Genomic DNA, 20,289 nt, shown 5'->3' with positions numbered 1-20,289 from the left:
ACCCACGGAGCGGGGTGAAATACCATTGCGACTCTTCGTCTGCTTTTGTCTTGGCGTTGTTTTCATTCTCATATGCCTGTGTGCTGAGAGTGATGGGTCCGCCTGTCTCGGTTGCACCGTGGAATCAACATGGCGGAAAAGTTGCTGATGACCTGAGCAAGGCGGAGGGAGGGGTCGATCATGTGCCTTGATAAGACCTAACTTGGGACATTTCTAGTGGGCCTGGTCTAGCCTCATCTACCTTACGCAGCTTCCTACATGAACAAGCACTAATCCTCAAATAGGAGGGACGGGTGCTCTGACTGGAATTCTTCGTGACCTACAGCGACCACGTTGAAAAGGTCTTGACTTCCTGTACAGTAGAAAACATCATCTTATCGCAATTGGTTCACCCAGACTGGCAGGAAATCTACTCATGACAGCGTTATCTCCCTCTTACACACTGATAACCATGGTAGACATCCTTGTCTCCGCATAGATGCGGGTCTTTTCCCCACACACCTTCCTTCTCTCGTCATCCGACTCGGAATTCCCTTACGTGCACATGACTCAACTATCGCGTTCGATAAGACAGGGAGAGAATATTTTTGGAAGCAAACATGTAGATTCAAAAAAGCCTGGCTGATACGCTAAATCTAGAAGATTCATTATTCTAGCAATCTTCAACGGTGATGTCTAAGCATGGAGAGCGCTAATTCTCATAGTCAAAGATCTCAGTTAACATGGACTCAATATACTCCTGTTGCTCGCTAAGCCAAGCTCTGGCACCCTCAACATCGAAGCGTCCCCCATGATGTCGGTCCTTCTGAATTAGCTCAAGTTGCCGGTCGACACGAGCCTTCAAGTTGCGCATTCTGTACTCGGCATAATCATGAAACAGCGCATCTTGGCGGCTGATAGAACGAACAGTTGTGAGAACAGTATCATCTCTCGCAAATGGTGACTTGGGTCTGAATGGCGTGATAATGGAAATGCGCTCTCCGCCGCCGAAAGATTTCAGCGCCATGTGTTCGATATAGCGGCCCTGCATCACCACAGCCGTTCCCTAAACTGTCAGCGAACCCTCTATGAAGACGTCAGAATAGTTGTAGCTTACCATCGTAGGCCCGCGCGTTTTTATGGTGCTTCCATCACCTGTGCGAATAACTGTCTCCCCACCGATCATGTCTCTACAGTCCGATAGCATAGTCACGCAGACAAAGGGAAAACTATCCCGGTGCCACGCGAAAGCCTCACTGTCTCCGTCTTCACCCATCTTCTCGAGCTCGGCTTGTGAGGGTTTCTTCTCGTTGAACGAGATGTTGCAATGGCCAACCTCGTAGTCAAATGCAGGAACCAAGTCAATTCCAGCAATAGCTGACACGGCTCCAAGAAGCTCTGGACTGTAGAATGCCCTGTGGATAAACGGAGCGAGTCTGCATATCTTGTCAATAAAGTGCCACACCTAGAACCATGGATCGGCGATGACCTACTTTGCGTTATAACCTCTAACCATGTTTGATGCGAAGCTGGAAGAAACCTGGCAGTTCTCGAGCATCGCCTCGCTGAATATCTCTGCTCTCATCTGCTTGATGGCATCTTCAGTCCAGAGGCTGAATGGCTCAGAAACTGCAGTATCGGAGATACCAACACCCTCCAATCCAATATCTGCCATCCTCAAAATCTTCTTCGGAGGGATGATGTTAAGGTGGCGTGCCGGATCAAATTCCTGTTTCTCAACATTTCGGGCGGACAGCACGAGCGATTCTGGCAGCTTCTTAGTAGCAGGGGTGTACCTCTTGTTGGTCGGTCCCACGACTACATATTTATTGGCGGCTGGCGTGGGAGCCCTGGTGGCGACTGCAACTGCTGAGGGCATTGTCTCGTAGGTTCTTGGAAGACTGCGGTTGAATAAAGCTTGGAAGCTTATAATTTTATAAACGAAGAAACTTTCTTGCTCTCTGAAGTCGTGGATATTCAAGTCTATCAGCAGATATTTATAATTAGAAACCAGGGGAGGCCCAAAGGTCAGGCAGCGGCACTCTGGACTAACAAGCATCAACACACCCTTGATGGCATCCTAAGATGCCCATATTCGGCAACCATGGTGCTTCTGGACATCAATGAAAATTGCTCAAAGTAGAAAATTGCAGACTCGTATGGAGACGGTACCTCGCCGTTTCTCACGAGATCAAATCTTGCCTTGCCCAGTCCAGAGTATAAATTACCCAAATAGGCATTAATGGAACCATATGCGCTAACCCGATGTGGTATATATATTACCCAATGTAGAATAGCTCTCCACGATACGTCCACTGCATACCAACTTGGAAGCAGGAAGTACTATTCTATCTAAGTACTTACATTAGGCCAAATTGCTTGCTAAAGTTCCTTATCTATCATGGGCATCTCTTCTTTCTGCGATTGGCTAACCAGATTGGGCACTTGTTCGTATCATATAGCCTCGGTCTGTAAGTTATGATTAAGTAGTCGTATCGCAAGGATCCTAGTTGCGTTAGATTCTACTATACATCTCTTGATGTGTTGACCTGTTTTCTCTTTCAATACCACATTAACCGAGACTATTGATGTCTCCGTGGACCTTCTCCTGGCATACAAGTTCCCACAACCTGGGATTTGGTTCCTTAGGTGACCTTTACGTATGAGGACCTCTCCTTGAATAACTATATCTACTGTGATTATTGGGTCATGTGATACACCTGGTCTTCTTCAGAGAGCCAAAGACAGAGATTGCAATGTGGTCTGTAAGCTTTTTCGACCAGGTATGAATGAGTTGTCATGGACGTGTGGAACTGGATCCGCAGGGGTGAAAGCGTGAAATGTGCCATCCTTAGCAACTACTCTCCTTCTTCAGCTGGATAGCTTTGGTCCGGGTACATGTCAAAGGCAAAGGTATAAGGCTACCTAAGATGATTAGGAACAGTATGAGAACATATAGAAATCTACTGTTAAAACTGTTATCCAAAGACAAAATGGTTCACATTAACAACCCAACCAAGTGTCGTGTGCAAGTTGTCGTCAACAGCCGTTATCACAAATTGTGAGCAACACACAGTTGGCTCTCTGAGCTTCCTCACTTCTGATATCTTATTGAAGTACCTTCTGAAACTTTATATTCACATTACTATATCAGGTTATCTTTTGACGTCATACCGTCTTCTTCCTCTTCCTCTTCCTCTTCCTCGTCCGCTTACAAAAGATCTATTCCTATAAACAACACGCAATTTGCTCTCTAAGCCTCCTTACTTCTCACGCTTCATTGCGATATCCAGCGCTTTATCTTCATCTCGCCACACCCGTTTAACTCATACATCATCACTTCTTCTCCTCCACCCGCTCACAAGAGCATTCGCTGAGATGCCTCCACGAGACCGTCCCCTTATTGACGGTAGCGCCAAGCCATTCTTCCTTTGGTGTATGCATTGTCAAAGACGCTGCGCCAGAAAGTACAAGCGGAACACCGACCGTCCATTCGAAATCGACTGTCACTTTAACGGCAAAGGATCCATTCTTTGTCACCAATGCTCGGGCGATAGTGCGGCATGCGAATCAGTACGTTTTCGTAATCTCGTTGTCTAATGCTACCATATTAATCCAAGTAGGTGGCGGCGGGCATGCTAGTAAATGGATGGGATTATTCCCAAATTCTCCGATGGGCCACTACCTTTTGGGGAAACAAATGGTCAGAGAAGGTTCGTCTGAGCGTCGTCAATGCTCTGAAGGATTTGAACAGCGCGTTCAGCATCACTGAAAGGGTTCATCGGCGTGCACATGCACTGACATCCGAAGATAATGTATGTTTATGTTATGCGTTACATTCATGATTAGTCTAACGCTTCGGTAGGAAGTTATGGCGACTTACCGCACTTTTGTCGAACAACGCCGCCGACTGCTTGTCCAGCTCCCTGTTCCTGACGAATATGAAGACGAGGATGAGTGGGACTCTTATGAGTCGTCGAGGCTCCTACGTCTCTTGCCTGGGGACCCTGGGTACGTTTCATGGATGGTGGCACTTCAGGCATTTAGAGGGGCAATCGAAGATGCTATCACCATTTGTGCTGGCCTCCGTGGTTTGAACGAGGTTGCGGGACGCGAGTTGGTGGATAGAGTAATGTGCTGGTTCCCGGCTGCGTGCGAGGACATTTAAGGACAGTGCCATCATTTCATCAGGTGATCAGTAAGACATGCCGTTTGCAGGCTCATTCTTTGTGCTATTCGGTGATTCCAAAGAGAATTCACATATGATTGGGTCTGACGTTTATCCCTGCATTTATTAAGGGTAAACTCTAGTAGGGAAATATCCAAGAAAATTGAAAATCAGACTAAACCGTAGTTCCCCAAGAATCCGTGTATATATGATTATTTCTCCAACTACCAGTATACAAATGTCTCTTGTGGAGAGTTGACAATTTAAAGGTTATGTATACAATAGCCTGGATATCTTGCATGAGATATGTTTGTCATTAATATACTCTATTTACTTGCCATCTTTAGAGACTGGGGATGGTATGGTTTATAGTACATGATTATATAATACATATCTAGACCGAACATATAACTCCAGGCCATCTAAAATGCTCTGTGATATGCATCGGCTGATTTCAAAGACCTCAGCGCCATTCTCCTACTCGCTCAAATTTCTTGACCATGCGTGTAGCTTCCATAATAACAAGCATGCGGGATAAGTCGACGGAGGTAATCTTAGCCTCCACAACGCTCAGGATATCTATATCAGACATTTCAGGAGGAGTGACAATTTGACACCGTACTCCTAGGGATGTCACGACACCTGAATACCCTTGTGCGAATTGTGATCCGACCAGGGCAGTAGAGTTGTACGGTTTATGAACCAGGCAGGTGAAGGTCTCGGGTAGGCGGCATTCACCGAAATAGAACGCACGGAACAGGAGCATACATGCCCAAAATTGTTTCGACGCCGAGTCGATATCCCTTATACGACTACGCTTCCAACGAGATTGCGAAATGAAGTTGTCCACATCCATGTGGGAGAACGGGAGGATGGACTCGTCGGTAGTGGCGTCAAAGCGGCGACCATGCTCATGCTCGAAGCGCAATGCAGCCTCGATCTGATAATGAGCCATGAGATCGGTATATCGTCGCAGAGGACTCGTAGACTTCACATAGGTATCAAGCCCCAGGGGCACGTGATGGGTGGGTCGGGATGAACAGATGCCTTTTGGAGCCGCCAACTGCAGCCATGTCTTCCCTCCATAGTCCGACATGTTGCTGTTGGTCAATTTCGGGTATTCAGGATGGTAGAATGTTCCATCAAACACGGCGGGGATGCCGCGTTCAGCCAGCCACTTGCCGGAAACGTAACATGCTAAATTCATCAGGGTCGAAATAAGATTGCGTTTCGTTAAATCAGGCACTTCGTGCGGATCGACGGTTCGCGGGCGAAGTTGAATAATAGGATCTCCTAGTATGTAACGTCCTTCCGTCAATTGCATATTATATGGCTTCAACGGTGCGTTGCCAACAGTGACTGAGACAGGAGTTTCCATCGACGACGGCCACTCCATTGCGCCGTTCCTTCGTCGGTGTTCCCGGAACGCGAGCATCAACTTCCTCAGTGTATGGAAGGTCCCTTCATCCTCCGGAGATAATTCTTCCTGTATATTGTCGCGAGTGTGCTCGTTGGAGTACTCCCCTCCTACCGTCAACGGTTCCTGGACCCCCTGCGGTTCGGGCTCAAATAAGCTGCGTAACTTATCGTGCGTGATGTAGATAACGTTTCTGGCTATGCCATTGACAATGTTGGTATCCAATATCTCGCCCTGTAGATTCATCTTAGCACTGAAGGTCAATGTCGGACGACCAGGCGCCAGACTGAAGTGCTCTTGCGTTAACGTGTTTGGAAGCATAGGATATGTACGTTCTGGAGCATAGACGGTCTGGACACGAGAGGCCGCATATTCCATGATCAATGCATCAAAATTGATAAATGCAGATGGGTTAGCGACATGGACGCGGATCCAGAAAGTGTCATCCAACCCCGGTATGCGCTCCAGAGAGACACCGTCATCAATCTCCTGTGCACCAGGGTCATCTACACAGTAAACTGGTAGGTCACCAAAATCGGTCCGCATGCTCTCCATTTTGTCTGTGACCCCCTCAGAGTTTAATTCCTCACAGGCCCGTTGTACATCCTCCCACTTTCTGTCTGACTGGCGGGATATACCATGTCCTGGAAGTGCCAAATTTTGATCCAGTAATCGCAAATTCTCCCATGGAGCCACGACTCCCATCTCTTGCAAGAATAGAGCAGCTGTACCTGCATTCGTGTCCAGAGCACTATACATTCCTGTGGCGCGCATAATGTGCGACCCAGCCGAGCGAAGAATTCCAGATGTCATCCGTCGGGGAGGAATACACCAAAGCTGAAGAAATTCGATGATCATCTGGTCAGTGTAACTAAATTTCTCCGTCAAGACCTCACGATAAACTAAAGGCTTTCCATCTTGGCCAGGCTGGTATCGCTGCGCTGTTGGACCGACACAGGCCAGTATTGTTGGGGACCGAACTTTTCGACTGAGCCTTATAAGACGCTGGGCTTTCTGGATGAATTGCTGGATGGGATGGTCTTTCAGATTAGGCACCTCGTTTCCTGTGACAGCACGGATGAGGTACTCTTGGTGCTCATGTACCCATGTAACCACTGTGTCAAGTATATTGGCGACTCGTCTCGGTTGAACGAAATAGTGGTCGGTGAAGATGGAGCTCCGATCATTCTCGATGAGAAAAGAATTTCGACGAATGGCCCGATGTACGGCAAACAAGATCTTATCGTCGACCTGATCACTTGTAATATCGAGCGCTTTACAAGCCAGTTCCTTGAGTGTGAACTCAAGTTTCTCTTCCTCGTCCGCCACTATCTCATGTATATTGTCCAGCCGGTAGGCATTCGCTTGGTAGAACTGATGAACCTGTTCGTTGAAATCATTGATCATCCGCAAAATAGGCGCACCTGTGGGCCTCGGCACCCCTCCTTCTATAGCCGATTGCATTTCCAAGCTGAGCTGCGCGAGGGCGTCTGGGAAATGGGGTAGCAAGGGAGCCACCAGTTCTCGCGGGGCGAATCCCTTTATCACGAAATCGAGATCCTTTGCGAAAGCAATACGCCATTTTCCTCGATCAGTGTAGAATTGCTGCTGCTTACAGACAGACCGGACGTAAACGGCAAGATTCAGGATACCTTCGGCACTTTCAGGAACTATAGTCAGTACGTTTGAAACAGCAGCAGGTAATGAGGGGCAGCATACGAGGACAGCGCCACTAGGTCTCCCGGCTCCAGGAAGTCATGCATTCCTTCCCCTTCTTCGGCAATATTTTCAAAGTCCGAAACATCTTCGTCTGTCTCTCGCAGAGCATCGCTACCTGCATCATGTGCTTCCCGGTAGTCGTTTAGCATGTTTCCAACCCAAGGTGCCGAAGCATCCAATGTATTCGATGTCCCAGGCCCCCGGACAGGGTCCAGAGGGTTCGGGTGACTCTCCTGCCATTTTCGCAGATATTCCCGGATATCTTTATTCTCCTCGAACTCGGACTTAAGACGGATGTCTTCGATAGAAGTGGAAGACCTCAGGAGGTCCTGCGGGGGGCTCTAAAGCTGGTCAGGGATGTCGTGACTGAAACCAAATTGATTATTCCACACCTTTACTTCACTGTAATATCGGCTTGACCCATCGCGACGGCGTAATGAAAATCGATTGCGTTGAGGGAGCGAACGAAAGTGAGAAACAACTCCGCAGATCGAAGTCGCTGGACGGTTCCGGTTGATAACATTCACGTCAGCCACACTCTGCGATACTCGACATCTCAGTAGAGTGAGAGACATCATGGAGCATTATAATGCCCAAGTCTGAAGTAGAACTCCTCAATCAAGGCCGAAGAGACGTGGCGAGCAACATTGTCAAGCAGTTCCAGCGCCGCAAAGCCTGCTGGATAATCCAGGCAGAATGTCCTTCACCGCTCCGGCGGTGAGTGCACCAACATTTTCGCGGTCAATTCCAGGTTCGGTTTAGCGTCTGGAACCCATATGATTAGCCTATTTACTCCTCTTACTCTCTATCCTCTTCCCTTCTACTTTCTTAGAGTACGTGCCTGGCTAGCGCTTCTATCTCGGTACTTTTCAAGTGAAGGCAGGAAGTCGCGAGATACCAAGCAATTAGTCACTTATGTTTATAATGAAGTCTCGAGCAGCAAACGGACTGTTTCTAAATTAGTCCCAGTTGCGGGACTTGATTTGTCGGCAATTTGGTCCATGACCCTTGTCGATGGAGTTTTATGCAGCTTGGCTTTACAGGGGAATGAATCGACGGATGTCTGGAGTAACAGTACTCGACTCAATCCATTTCTGGCAATTCATCTGCTGACGGAGATTTCTTTTCCGACGCCCGCTGCGATGTGGCCGTGACGGCATAATCCTACCGCACTACCGTAAACCAGAGCCATGAAATGCTGACATTTTCTTCTCTTCGCCTTGTTTACTGCTTTGGGAAGATAGGAATGGTTCGAGTTCACTACGCATTTGCCACACTCAAACCACGGATACTTGCTTAGCATTCTACCGGCTCCTCGGCCCCTGGATAACCCTAAACTCATTTCCCCGCTGTCTCCACGTCTACACACAAAAAATCACGGTTATAGTGCAAATCCTCGGCTTTCTTACGTTGATAGAAGACCGTGTCTATTGTTTTTGCATGTGAAATGTGATAGTCGAACTGTTGATCGTTTGGATTCCTTTCGGCAATTGCCAAGCATTCGACTCTCCTCACGGAGTGTCGATCAGGCGAAACCATGCAATATATCCATGAATTGAGTCCGCTAAATCAGACTAACCTTATAATCTAGTCTAAGTCTCCTAGGGCCTGTTCATCATTTCCTGAATTGTACAGCCGAGTCACGCCAAAGCCTCATCTGTCAACGTCTCAATGATCGCTCTGACACCAGTCATGCAATGGCTTATTTCCCCGCATGATGTTCAAAAAATGACCTCGCAAGTGCCATTACTATCCAGACTCGCTTAAGTGACCTGAGTTGTGCTATGCAATTAACGTGACGACTATCTTAAAAACATTCCTTGAAAGTGTCCATGCTTGCGGAGATTGATGCGCACTGAGGATGGAAATACTCCTTGCCCCAGATCCACACGATGTTTGCTACTGCCAACGTCAGAATTTAGACCTCGGGTATTAGCCACTCCTTTCCCTGGCGAGGTCCCTTAGCATAGGGATGTTATTGACTAGCAATCCCTCCCTTTTTTATCAAACTCCTGAAACTCAGCGAATAACCTGACCTGAGGCACCCGTTGTGGATATGTGGATATGCCGATGACTACCAAGTTATTAGAAATTCTTTTCTAAGTGTTTTTCCATTAGCAATATGCAACACCAGGTCCGGGCTATTTACGAGTAAACTATCCATTGATCTCCGTTTCGATCGGAGGTCCACTTGGCTACCATGGAACGTATACCAACTTGGCACGGACAGCCCTCGAGGATTACATTGCGGTTAGGAAACGCATAGCCCCTCTTCGGGCTACAATCCTGCTAAAGTGCTATGTTTTGGAAACTCAGAGTCTCAAACACCTATAGCCGACATCGTTCTCGGATTTTGAGTCCATGCCATAGGCCGCACGGGGATCAGCAGAGAGACCTAGTCTCGGGGCAATGGAGCCGTTCTCCAGAAGCCAGGTCTTCCTTTACCCAAGTTCCAGCACCAGTCTACGATATGACTCCACTGCTGTTGGTAGTCCGGTTGTCACGGTGGAGCCATTGAACCCTGAAGAAAGCTATCGTTGCCTGGCGATACTATTTGTCTAGTAGTTCGAAGGCCCCTTTTCAGTCCCTGCCCAACTGCCATAGCAAATACATATATAGCGCATCTCCCGTACGCATTTCAGTCACTATAGTATCAATGATTAGCTCCTTGACTTGCATAATCCACTTTTTCCATATTCCCCGCTCCATCATAATCTGCATTGGCCACCATGAGACCCGGCCAAACATGGCGAACAGCCATAGTGACTTCCCTAGCTGCTTTCTGTTCTTTAGCGACAGCAGCAGACATATGCTCCAAGCTTAACCAGCAAGGAATAACAATTGAGAATCGTCTGACCATTCCGTTTCTTAATGTTCTGCAGGACTACTGGTCCACCGCGTGCGGCGATCTTCGCCCAACATGTATCGCCTCTCCCAAGAGCGCTCTTGAGATGTCTCAGATCGTCAAGGAGCTCCATGATATTGATACCTTGTTTGCGGTCAAGTCCGGTGGACACATGCCCAACAATGGCTTCGCCAGCATTCAGGACGGGCTCCTCATCACCACCCAGAACCTTAACAATGTCATCTATAATGCAGAGGATCAGACCGCCATCATCGGGCCGGGGCTTTCTTGGGAAGATGCACAGAAGGGTCTGGACGGAACTGGTCGGACCCTTGTTGGCGGTCGTCTTGGGGGTGTGGGCGTGGGTGGATATATGCTTGGAGGTACAGTGCATTCCCCCTCCGCTCAAGCAATTTGAACCGTTCACTAACTTCTTCTGTACTCAAGGTGGACTGAGTTTCTTGAGCTCTCAGTATGGCTGGGCAGCGAACAACGTCATAAACTTCGAGGTCGTCCTAGCCAACGGCACCATTGTGAACGCAAACGAGAAGGAAAACACCGGTACGCAAATGTCTATAGCGAGTTGGGACCCGAGGCAGAGGATGACAGTGGAACAATAGATCTCTTCGCGGCCCTCAAGGGAGGTGGAAACAACTTCGGTATTGTCACGGCTTATACCCTCCAGACACATCCAATGGATCATAAGGTTCGTCACCACTTTATGGTAAGGTCTTTATATGTGTCTAACCATGACAGGTCTGGGGAGGGAACTATGTCTTCAGTGCGGACAAGACGCCTCAAGTCCTTGAAGCCATCCGTGACTTCACCGAAAACTACCCCGATGACAAGGCCGCCATCATCGTGACGGCCGAGCATGCCGCGCTGATCAACACATGGATCATGTTCCTCTTCTACGATGGACCGGAGCCTCCGCAAGGCGTCTTTGATGGATTCAAAGCCATTGGGCCATTGGACACGACGAAGACGTGGGACAGCTACTATGATTTGGTCCGTACTCTACTTCTAACCAGGCTACCTAGCAAGCTAACATGTAGTCGCAGCTCAAAAACAACGACTTCTTCATCTTAAAGTAAGGCAGCCTATCAACGTCCATCAGTTGGAGTAGTGTACTAAATAAAGCAGGGGCCAGCGGTACACCATCGCAACGGAAACAACACCTGTTCCCAACAAAACGGTCGGCGCAGAGGTTATGCAAACGTACTACGATCATTGGTTTAACATCACGAATACAGTCCTGGGCGTCCCGAACATGATTGGCTCTATCGCATTCCAGCCAATGCCCAGAACGATCGCGCAGAAAGCTCAGGCTCGTGGCGGAGTAAGTCCTGTAACTTCCTAATCCCTAGCCACAGCGGCTAATCACACATATCATGCCATTAGGACCTTATCAACTTTCCCACTGATCAGGATTATCTCGTTATCGAGCTGGATTTCTCCTATGGTTTATCGGCCAGTGACGAGAAAATCGACGCCGCGAACAAGAACCTGTTCAATGGGTTCGATAGGATCATTTCGAATTACATTGACGAAGGCGTGCTACCAGACGTTTACAGGCCGTTGTTCATGAACGACGCAAACTACGCGCAGGATTACTGGGCCCGCCTAGGCTCGACTGAGCAGGCGCGCGAGGTGAGAAAGAAATATGACCCCGAGTTATTTTTCCAGAAACGGACGAGTGGAGGGTTCAGACTTGGATGAGTATGACACGACGCTTGAGTAATCTATGTCTATATACACACTATGCTTATATTAGTCCTATGAATACCACTCAATAATGTCCTCAATCTTATTTTCAATCTTTTCAGTTCACATCTAGACCGACCACCAACCAAACCCCCAATCAAACCGTAGCCCCAACCCCAAAATAACACCGACCAAACCCTCGATCCACAACAAATTAGATAAAAACAACCCAACAAAACCATCCCAAACTAAATCCACATCAAAATCCCCCCGTCTCAAGTCCAAATAAGCTCACGCCACCAATTGGCCCAGAGCTCCCCCCAGAAAGCCACTCTAAGCGCCGACGCGGATCCCACGCCCCCAAGCACGCACAACATCCAATCCTGCATCCCATTTCTATTTCCGGCTCCGTCCTGCAGATATGAATATACGCGCTGGCGTCGAGCCTCATCTTCCTTACGCGGTTTGAGCTTGGACCGGGAGTCTAGATTCTTTTCCTGGGATTGTGAGGATACAGGATTTGATTTGTCGGTAGGCGCTGCGGATCGGCGGTTGGCGGGTGAGCTTTGATCGTGTGGGTTGGGTCTAGATCTTGGGTTTTTGGGTGTGTGCTATATTTGTTTTCTTGGGTTGGAGGTTAGAGACTGGATGTGTGTGGTATATAAAGGTGTGTTTTGGTCTTGGGGAGATGGGAGATAGGAAAGATCAGATCATCGCATTCTTTATTTAATACTACGTCGGACGTTCCTTTGAGATTTCTTATTGTGTCTTTGTTTTGAAGAATCACGTTCTTTGTATCGATATAAACATAATAGCGCTCCTTCAGCCGGCTCTTCTCTTATTCTTTTGTTGAAATATCCCGATATACATACAGTCATTACATCCTGTCTTGCGGATATAAACGACCATCTACCATGCCTAAATACGGTGCCCTCGGTGCAACTTTCATGATCGCCCGGATCATCCAGGCTTGCTGTCTTATTGCTATCATCGGGTTGACGGCCAACTTCATCGCAGAGATCGTGAACAGTGACCTCACTCCTCCCAGTATCTTTATCGGAACAATCACAGTGGTATGATCACAGCGCTAATCTCATCATAAACCCCTTGAAACAGGACTTCCAGCTAACAGTGATGCGAAATAGACCTGCATAGCAGTAATCTACTGCATAATCACTTGGATTCTTTTCTTCGACAATATCCTCCCCTTCCTAGCTTCCGCCATCGCAGACTTCCTCCTTCTCATCGCTGTCATTGTCGTGGCTGTTATAATCGGAAAGCCACTCTCGTATCTCCAATGTGATAAGATCGCTGAGGTCGCCGACAACATTTCCAGTGCGTATGCCTTCGCCACGAAACTGAGCAGCTACCTATCCAACCTGGACGGAAAGTTGCAGTACGGGACTTTGATTGGTGCCAGTAAGGGGGTTTGTCTGGAGGCGAAGAGTATCTGGGGGTTGAGTATTGCTTTGTGGTACGTTCTTCTCTTCTCTTTTGTTTTCTTCAATGTCGTTTCTGGGGATTCCTGTGGACTGGGTCTGGTGCTAATGACAAGCTAGTATCATGTTCTTTTTCTCCATGATCTGTTGCATCTGTCTCTGGAAGCAGAAGAAGGCGAGTGGAACGGAGAAGCTGGAAGGTTGAACCGGTTCAACATGAGTAATCTGTATTGGTTATGGGAGGTTTGATGATAATGGGGTCGGTGGGTATTGTCGAAGCGCTGCATTGTGAAGAAAATATCGTTTTCCTTTATGATTTCCGTTTTGTCTTTTGTATATTGGACTGTTTGCCCTAATATTCTCCATTTCCTGATGTTCTTTGGTTCTCTGTCTCTCTGTCTGTCTCTTTTTTTTTCTTCAGATTCTGCACCATGTATGTCTTTCATTCCATTGTACGTAACACCTAAATAATCCAATCAGCCAAATCCAACCCAAAATCCAAGAATCAAAAACTCACCACTTGAAAACCAAGCACAAATCCAACATTACTTCCTCACCTCTCCCTTCGTAACAAACCAAGAAAAATGAAACAATCATCCCGAACTAACAGGCGGAATAATTGCAACTTCATTCCCCGCCTCAATCACCACCCCCTCGCAATCATTAACATCCACATACTCCTCTCCCATACTCACTCCACAGCTACTCAGCACCTTCTCTTGTATGCCTGGGTACTTGGACTCCAGGAGATTGAAGAGTTGGCTGAGGGGTAGTGGGGCGGGGAGGGGTTCGGTCTGTTTGCCGGTGTAGGTGGTTGCGGATGAGAAGTAGTGTATTTGGAAGGTTGGGGTTGTCATCTCTTCCTGGTTTTTTCCTCTGTTTTCTTTCCTCTTTTGGTTGTGCGAATGAATAGAATGTATTTTGTCTTTGTAGGTGAGGATGCCGGAGGAGGAATGAGTTGGAGAGGTTCATGAAGAGGGGCGGAGACTAGACCCAATCCATCAATATATATAAATGCGGGGTTGATGTTGATATCATCGCTTATCAGCTACTTGATCACCTCCGGTACATTACTGCAGAAAACTAAAAGGAAACTGTCCATTGACGTATCAAATCATATGTCCATACCATGTCGTAAATCTAATCTTACTGAACCAACGCCCGGAATGCGCTCACCAGATCCCTCCGGAGGTCTTCCCAATTCTCTAATCCTACACTGATCCGCAACAATCGGCGATCCACCGTCGCATCACTCATTGTCCGCCACTCAATCAGGGTCTCTACACCTCCGAGGCTGGTGGCATGCTGGAAGAAGGCGAGCTTACTGGGGAGCTTACGCGCATAGTCTTCGTTTTTCATGCTGATCGAAAACACCGGTCCGAACCCGTTCGGCATTTGCTTGAGCAACCATGACTCATCCTCTTTCTGCAGGCTGGCATGGTACACCTGTTGCAGAGCAGCCTGAGTCACAGCCTCGTCGCTGTCAGGGGCTGGGTTTTGCGCCTGCAGTGCGTTGTGCAACCACGTGACCAGATTCGTGGCATTCTGGCTCTGCCGCTGCACGCGAACCTCCAGGGTCCGCAAACTGCGTGTGCCCAGCCAGCTCTCCATATTGCCCATGACACTACCTAGGAACATCCGATCCTCGAACAGCCGCCGCGCCCAATCACTCCGCTGTGTAGCGAGAACACCACAAAGAAGGTCGCTGTGTCCGCCGAAGTATTTGGTACCGGAATGCATGACCAGGTCTGCACCCCATTGGAACGGGTCCTGAAGGCCCGGCGGAGCAAAGGTGCTATCCACAATAAGATACGCTCCGCGCGAGTGCGCTTTCTTGGCATACTCTTCGATGTTGAAAGCGGTGCCCTCAGGGTTGACCGGGGTCTCTAGAAGGATGGCATCTCCCGACTCTAATTGCTCAGCGGGACAGTCGAGGTCCAGCTTTTGAAGACCGGTAAGACGGCCGAAGAGCTTAATAACACCGTGACATCCATGGTATCCATTTCCAACTGCGATTCGGCGGGGATTCAGGAGGACGAGTGCCGCATGCAAGGCCGATAGTCCGGACGAGTAACTGATCGCCTCGCCGTGGAGAAGTGAAGACAGGAGGACTTCGAATCGGTTCAAATTGGGCGAGCTCAGACGAGAGTAGATATGCTTGGTTTTGTCCTGGTCATACTAAAGCGATGCTATCAGACCGGCTCAACGAATTGCATAGAATAGCCGAGAATCAAAGGAACATACACCACTGAGATCTGCTGCCGGCACAAGGTCCTCGGGATCATCAGGGTACCGGAACGTAGTGGAAAGGTGCAGCGGAGGGGCTACATCGGTGACCACGTTCAGCGCCTCATCTGCATGCAAGGCATGCGTAGCGGCGGCAATGTTGTCATTGGTCGGAGCCATTGTACAGTACGGCACCTGAGAATGGCTAGGAGAGTAGAGAGAAAAGAGGGTCACCGGCCGAAACTGGGGATTCAACACCGGCCGCGTGAAGAAGTGGGGGAAAGACTGGGAGAGAGGGGGGTGGCATGTGGCACGTGACACGTGACACGTGGGTCCGCCGTTCAATTGCGTAATATTCATTTCATATATACAAGTCATCAATGGTGGCCACGTAGATACAGTGTTATTTGTAGACGCGGATTTACCGCCGAAGAGAGCTCATCCGAGAGGGTTCCCGAGACGATCCTGGAAGAGCGGCTTGCAAATTGGCTCGGTCTAGATTGGAAAGTGTTAGCGCAGCCTACCATTACGTCGGGCGGGGCAAACATACCAGCTTCAGAGTCGAAGCCAATCGAAATATCATCATTCTCGCTAGGGAAGTCGGGCATATCCAAGCAGATGAAACTAGACGTGGGATCATCGCCGGTTTTGGGTAGCGCAAACTTAGCATCACACAGCTTAATGCAAAACTTGCCCGAGCGGGTGAAGTTTTCGTATACATCGGTGCCCTTTAGTACAAAGTTCATGCACTTTCCATGGTGGAAGTCATTCAAGAATGCTATCAATTGTATCACCTTGTCATGTTGAACCACTTGAATCCGGGCTCTAGTCGATTCCCACTTCTTCGTAATCGGGACCACCATGCGACGTCGTGATATCGTGAAGGAAGTAGCAATACTGTCTCCGTTAGTCTTTGGCGCGACTTGGGCAACAAGGAAAGATCTATCATACCCATCATACAGCACGTTGAAGCCCGTGACCGCGGCCTCAAACTTGTGAAGGTCTGCTAAAGTCAGTAACTAGGTCGGACAAGCGCTGCTTAGCAAGACGAAATACCTTTGACAGTTGCAAAGTCAAACCGGCGGACCATTGGCTTCACCATCGCGATCTGCATGAAATCCGCCAAACGGTCCGGCATCTCAGGAGCGGTGAGATTCTCGGCGATGGAAACGGTCAGATCCTGTTGTCCAGGCCGGTACAGACTAAGGCCTGTACGGTTGTTGATGTCCAAACCCAACTTCAACTCGCCAGGACCTAACAACAAAATTAGCAGTAGCTCGGTGGCACCTGATCATGCGACATACCAAGGTTGATACGGTCCGTTACAGATCCCCATTCTGTCGCCACGAAAGCTCGTAAATGTTCTGAGAGAATAGTTGGGCCATATTGATGGTCGACAAAGGCGTGTTCCTGATCAATAACCGACACACTCCCAGCAGGAAATTGTAAGTGGGTTGTCTCCGGCTGACCGTTGAATCGATCGGCAGGCTGTTCGATGGAGTAAGCGCGGATAGGGATGTCAGGTGTCTTAATCTCTCCTTCTTTGGTTGTCATTCCGAGCAGCAGAGAATGCAGAGCACTGCGCTCCTCGACGTCGTGAAACGTCATTAGCATGGACCGACTCCTGCCATCTTGTTTGGCCTTGAGCATGAGAGCCGGCGCCCCATCTTCGCCTCTGAGAAGACCAAACACAATTGGTGCATTATGACCAATGATGTGGCTTACATTACTGAGCGTCTTGACCTTAGGGCTTGTGAGGACTGCAATCCGGTAGCCTTGGTGTACTTCGCGGCTTCCAGTGCCCTCGGTCACGGTCATGGAGCGCTCAAACAGCCGAACACGGCAGCGCTCAACAGGCTCCGCAGGGAACGCCTTGCTTTTGCTGGGATCCATATATTGGAAAACCTTTAAAGTGGTTTCATAGATTGTAGTCTCATCGGATTTCGGCTGCAGACTAGCTTCGGTTTGCTGCGTATATTGTACAATGTTCCACAGGTTTTTGAAATCATCCTCTTGGAACATAACGTCCAACTGGAACCCACGGGGCAGTTTCACTTGCATGAAGTTTGATCGCACGCGCCAATGCACATCGTTCCATGTAGGGCCCTTTTTCTTATCCGACTGAATCATGACATTGACCAATTCATTCTGACTGGTAATAGAGGCGAATACGTACCAGTCGGCCCGGTCACGGATAATGGATAATACACACGGCAGGGGTTCGTCATGGTGAGTACCATCCTCACTTGAGCTGACCATAACCTTCACAAACATACTTCCGTAGCTGAAATATCGACTTGTGTCACCGAGTGGCATAATTTGTGCCAGGTTTGGCCCTTGTCCAGATTGGTCGACCAACATAGACCTCGTGGCAGTGCCAGAAAGGATGGCGGAGACATCGGGAGCAAAGGCAGGGTATTTCAACCACATACTGGTGTCGGCCTGAATTCCTGCGCCACCTGTGGCGTCAATCGAGGTAATAATATTGTTCCTTTTGATAGACATCGCCAAAGAGCGCAAGTGGTTTAAGGTCGTTTGGTGCAAGCTCAGGAGATCAGCCAAGCGTTTGTCACCTGTTGTGTTTGCTACCGCTAGTAAGGCATCGACACTCATCGCGCCGTAATGACTCAACTCGTTATGTTTAGGAACAATGTTCTCACATATCCACAATGCTTTACCAAGATCAACCACAGCCTGTTTCGCAGTTTCTGTAGAACTAGATTGCTGCGGACTAGAACCGGAACTCGAAGGGCGAGATCGTGCGTACACCTCAAGCGTTTTCTTCCCGCGCATAAACCACCATACAGCAGCCCTCACCCACTCTGTGAGCGAATACTCCATCAAGGACTTCTTCCTCTCTGCACCATGACGAATGAGGCTTTCGTGCTGTGCCACAAACATCTTAAGGTCCGTAAAAGCAGCTTCACCAAACTGGTTAGCGATAGATCGTAAGGACACCTTCGGCACCTGAGGGTTTCGTGGAGCGTCACGGTTGTCTCGACTGCTCGGGCGACCTGGGCTACCTGGGCTACCCAGGCCAGGATCCCTGGAAGGCGGCAGCGGTTTTGGAGGTGATGCGCTTATCGATGCGCTGGCCGGTGTAAGACCAGAAGGTAACGTAGTCTCAACGGGCGGAGAAACTAGACCTCGCGACGGTGGGCTGGCAGGATTTCGGAAAGGGTTGGCTTCTGGTTCGGCCTCGTCTTCTGAGATCGGAGGTGTTTCATACTCGGAGGTTGGACTATCGGGCACCGCTGCTGCCGCTGCGGCCACCCGCACCGGCCCTTGCCCTTCCTTATTGTCATTGATCGGTGACGGGGGATCTTGGTAACGATGTTGCAGAGCACGACCTTCCTCGGCCTGCATCCTATCCCGGACTCGCTGTGCAAACGTACTGGATTCGGGCGATGCTCGGAATGACAGGCGAGATCCGGCCTGGCCCATGTTTAGTGTCATGAGAAAATCGGAATCCTGAGGGCTCTGTAAAAATAACGGCTTGGTCACAGCCGGGTTGATATTGTCTTGCGTGTTCGTACGCTGATGCCGGGATGCAACCCCGTCTCCCAACGAGGTATCAAGGTGAAGCTGAGGGAGCGTCGGCTGACGAGAATCCAGTGCATCTCCCGGTTGGCCCGAACCTTGACTATTTTGACACTTGCGATTCTTGGATATCACCACCGTGGGCGTTTCCGATTCGTCGCCACCCTCACCAATCAACTCGGGCGCCCTCTCAGTAAACTTGACTCGTAGGCCTTTCCGAGCGGGGTTTTTCGGGGGAGCCCTAGGAAAGCTCATAGATGGATAACTATCGGTAGCCGAAGCGGGTTTCGCAATGGGAGAGGCTTCTGAGACGTCTTGGGATGATGATGATTGCCACCGTTGTGAGACATCTAAACGTGGTGTTGGAAGCCCTCGAGAAGCCCCAGCAGTCGAGTGAGCTCCGCGAGATCCATACGATACCGTATTCGAACGAACGGGCGCCAGGAACGACTCGATCTGCTGGTCGGTCGCACCCCCACCCCTGCCACTGCCATCAACCGCGCCCTTGCTTTGTTTCTCCTTCGAAAATAGTTTTTCTCTCCATCGGGGCTTCGTCGTCGGTTTCCGTTGGGGAGTGGCTTTGGTCTCACCCAGGAAGGCGAAAGGGTCATCTGTAGACATGTTCACTGTTTTTGTCTCTGATAGCTGGTATAGTTTACTATAGAAGCATAGCAAGTTCGGTAAGATCAGACGATAAGGATCTTTGGACCTTGTCTGTACTTTCCCCCGCCAAATCTGACTTTGTAGTGCTTGTGCGCCGACAGGGGATCGACAAGGGGACTAAAACTAGTCCTAGCGTTGGGATTTGGTGTGGTCAAGCAAGTGCTTTTGAGATCCAGGAGACTCGAGGGATTGCGACTCGGGAAACCAGTCAAGGATGACAAGGAACGGCGGGGTACAAGAACGGCTGTTACCCTGGGAGAGCGTTATCCTGTCTTAGGAAAATGTTGTTTGAAAGTGATCAGGGAATCCAGGTGGAGCGGGGAGACAAGAGGCGATAATAAAACGCTCAGGGTCGGACAGCTTCCAACGCAGAAATTCGTCACCAGGTGAATTGGTGCTACCGGGGGCTAGGAGACAGGCGTGATTGCCTTCGTTGTTTAGTGGAGTAGGGGACCGGCGATCTGCCAAAACCAATCAATTAGAACGACCATTCAGAGACGGAGTTTGCGACCAAGCGGCCATTGGTGTAGTGCTCAGGGGGTCATGGAAATTAGGCCATGGAGCTAGACAAACCTAAGGTCCAAGGAGT

General features: G+C 49.2%; 6 protein-coding genes across 6 annotated transcripts; 2 read left to right on the top strand and 4 right to left on the bottom strand.

Annotated features, from left to right (window-relative positions):
- Nucleotides 1–1,161: 1,161 nt before the first annotated feature.
- On the bottom strand, nt 1,162–1,858 carry AO090038000522 (uncharacterized protein; the record flags this gene model as incomplete). The annotated part of the gene is made up of 3 exons (XM_023238248.1): nt 1,162–1,169; nt 1,237–1,415; nt 1,473–1,858. The coding sequence occupies 3 exons, from the start codon at nt 1,856–1,858 to the stop codon at nt 1,162–1,164; spliced, it is 573 nt and encodes a 190-aa protein (XP_023093174.1).
- Nucleotides 1,859–3,357: 1,499 nt separating this feature from the next.
- On the top strand, nt 3,358–4,147 carry AO090038000523 (uncharacterized protein; the record flags this gene model as incomplete). The annotated part of the gene is made up of 3 exons (XM_001825381.1): nt 3,358–3,552; nt 3,603–3,794; nt 3,845–4,147. 3 exons carry the CDS (start codon nt 3,358–3,360, stop codon nt 4,145–4,147), a joined length of 690 nt encoding a protein of 229 aa, XP_001825433.1.
- A 463-nt stretch (nt 4,148–4,610) lies between these two features.
- On the bottom strand, nt 4,611–7,432 carry AO090038000524 (exoribonuclease II; the record flags this gene model as incomplete). Its single annotated transcript, XM_001825382.3, has 2 exons — nt 4,611–7,224; nt 7,284–7,432. 2 exons carry the CDS (start codon nt 7,430–7,432, stop codon nt 4,611–4,613), a joined length of 2,763 nt encoding a protein of 920 aa, XP_001825434.3.
- Nucleotides 7,433–10,154: 2,722 nt separating this feature from the next.
- On the top strand, nt 10,155–11,847 carry AO090038000526 (uncharacterized protein; the record flags this gene model as incomplete). The annotated part of the gene is made up of 5 exons (XM_023238247.1): nt 10,155–10,511; nt 10,749–10,834; nt 10,911–11,136; nt 11,423–11,467; nt 11,530–11,847. The coding sequence occupies 5 exons, from the start codon at nt 10,155–10,157 to the stop codon at nt 11,845–11,847; spliced, it is 1,032 nt and encodes a 343-aa protein (XP_023093175.1).
- Nucleotides 11,848–14,417: 2,570 nt separating this feature from the next.
- AO090038000528 (cystathionine gamma-synthase) lies at nt 14,418–15,677 on the bottom strand (the record flags this gene model as incomplete). Its single annotated transcript, XM_001825384.3, has 2 exons — nt 14,418–15,449; nt 15,516–15,677. 2 exons carry the CDS (start codon nt 15,675–15,677, stop codon nt 14,418–14,420), a joined length of 1,194 nt encoding a protein of 397 aa, XP_001825436.1.
- Nucleotides 15,678–15,918: 241 nt separating this feature from the next.
- On the bottom strand, nt 15,919–19,658 carry AO090038000529 (uncharacterized protein; the record flags this gene model as incomplete). Its single annotated transcript, XM_001825385.3, has 5 exons — nt 15,919–15,992; nt 16,048–16,394; nt 16,449–16,500; nt 16,554–16,751; nt 16,802–19,658. 5 exons carry the CDS (start codon nt 19,656–19,658, stop codon nt 15,919–15,921), a joined length of 3,528 nt encoding a protein of 1,175 aa, XP_001825437.1.
- Between the last annotated feature and the right edge of the window lie 631 nt (nt 19,659–20,289).

The sequence above is a fragment of the Aspergillus oryzae genome, chromosome 6 (genome assembly GCF_000184455.2).
Source record: "Aspergillus oryzae RIB40 DNA, chromosome 6".
In the NCBI taxonomy this organism is placed as follows: domain Eukaryota; kingdom Fungi; phylum Ascomycota; class Eurotiomycetes; order Eurotiales; family Aspergillaceae; genus Aspergillus; species Aspergillus oryzae.
Note: the sequence above shows the minus strand (reverse complement) of the source record. Positions and strands in the feature narration are given on the sequence as shown.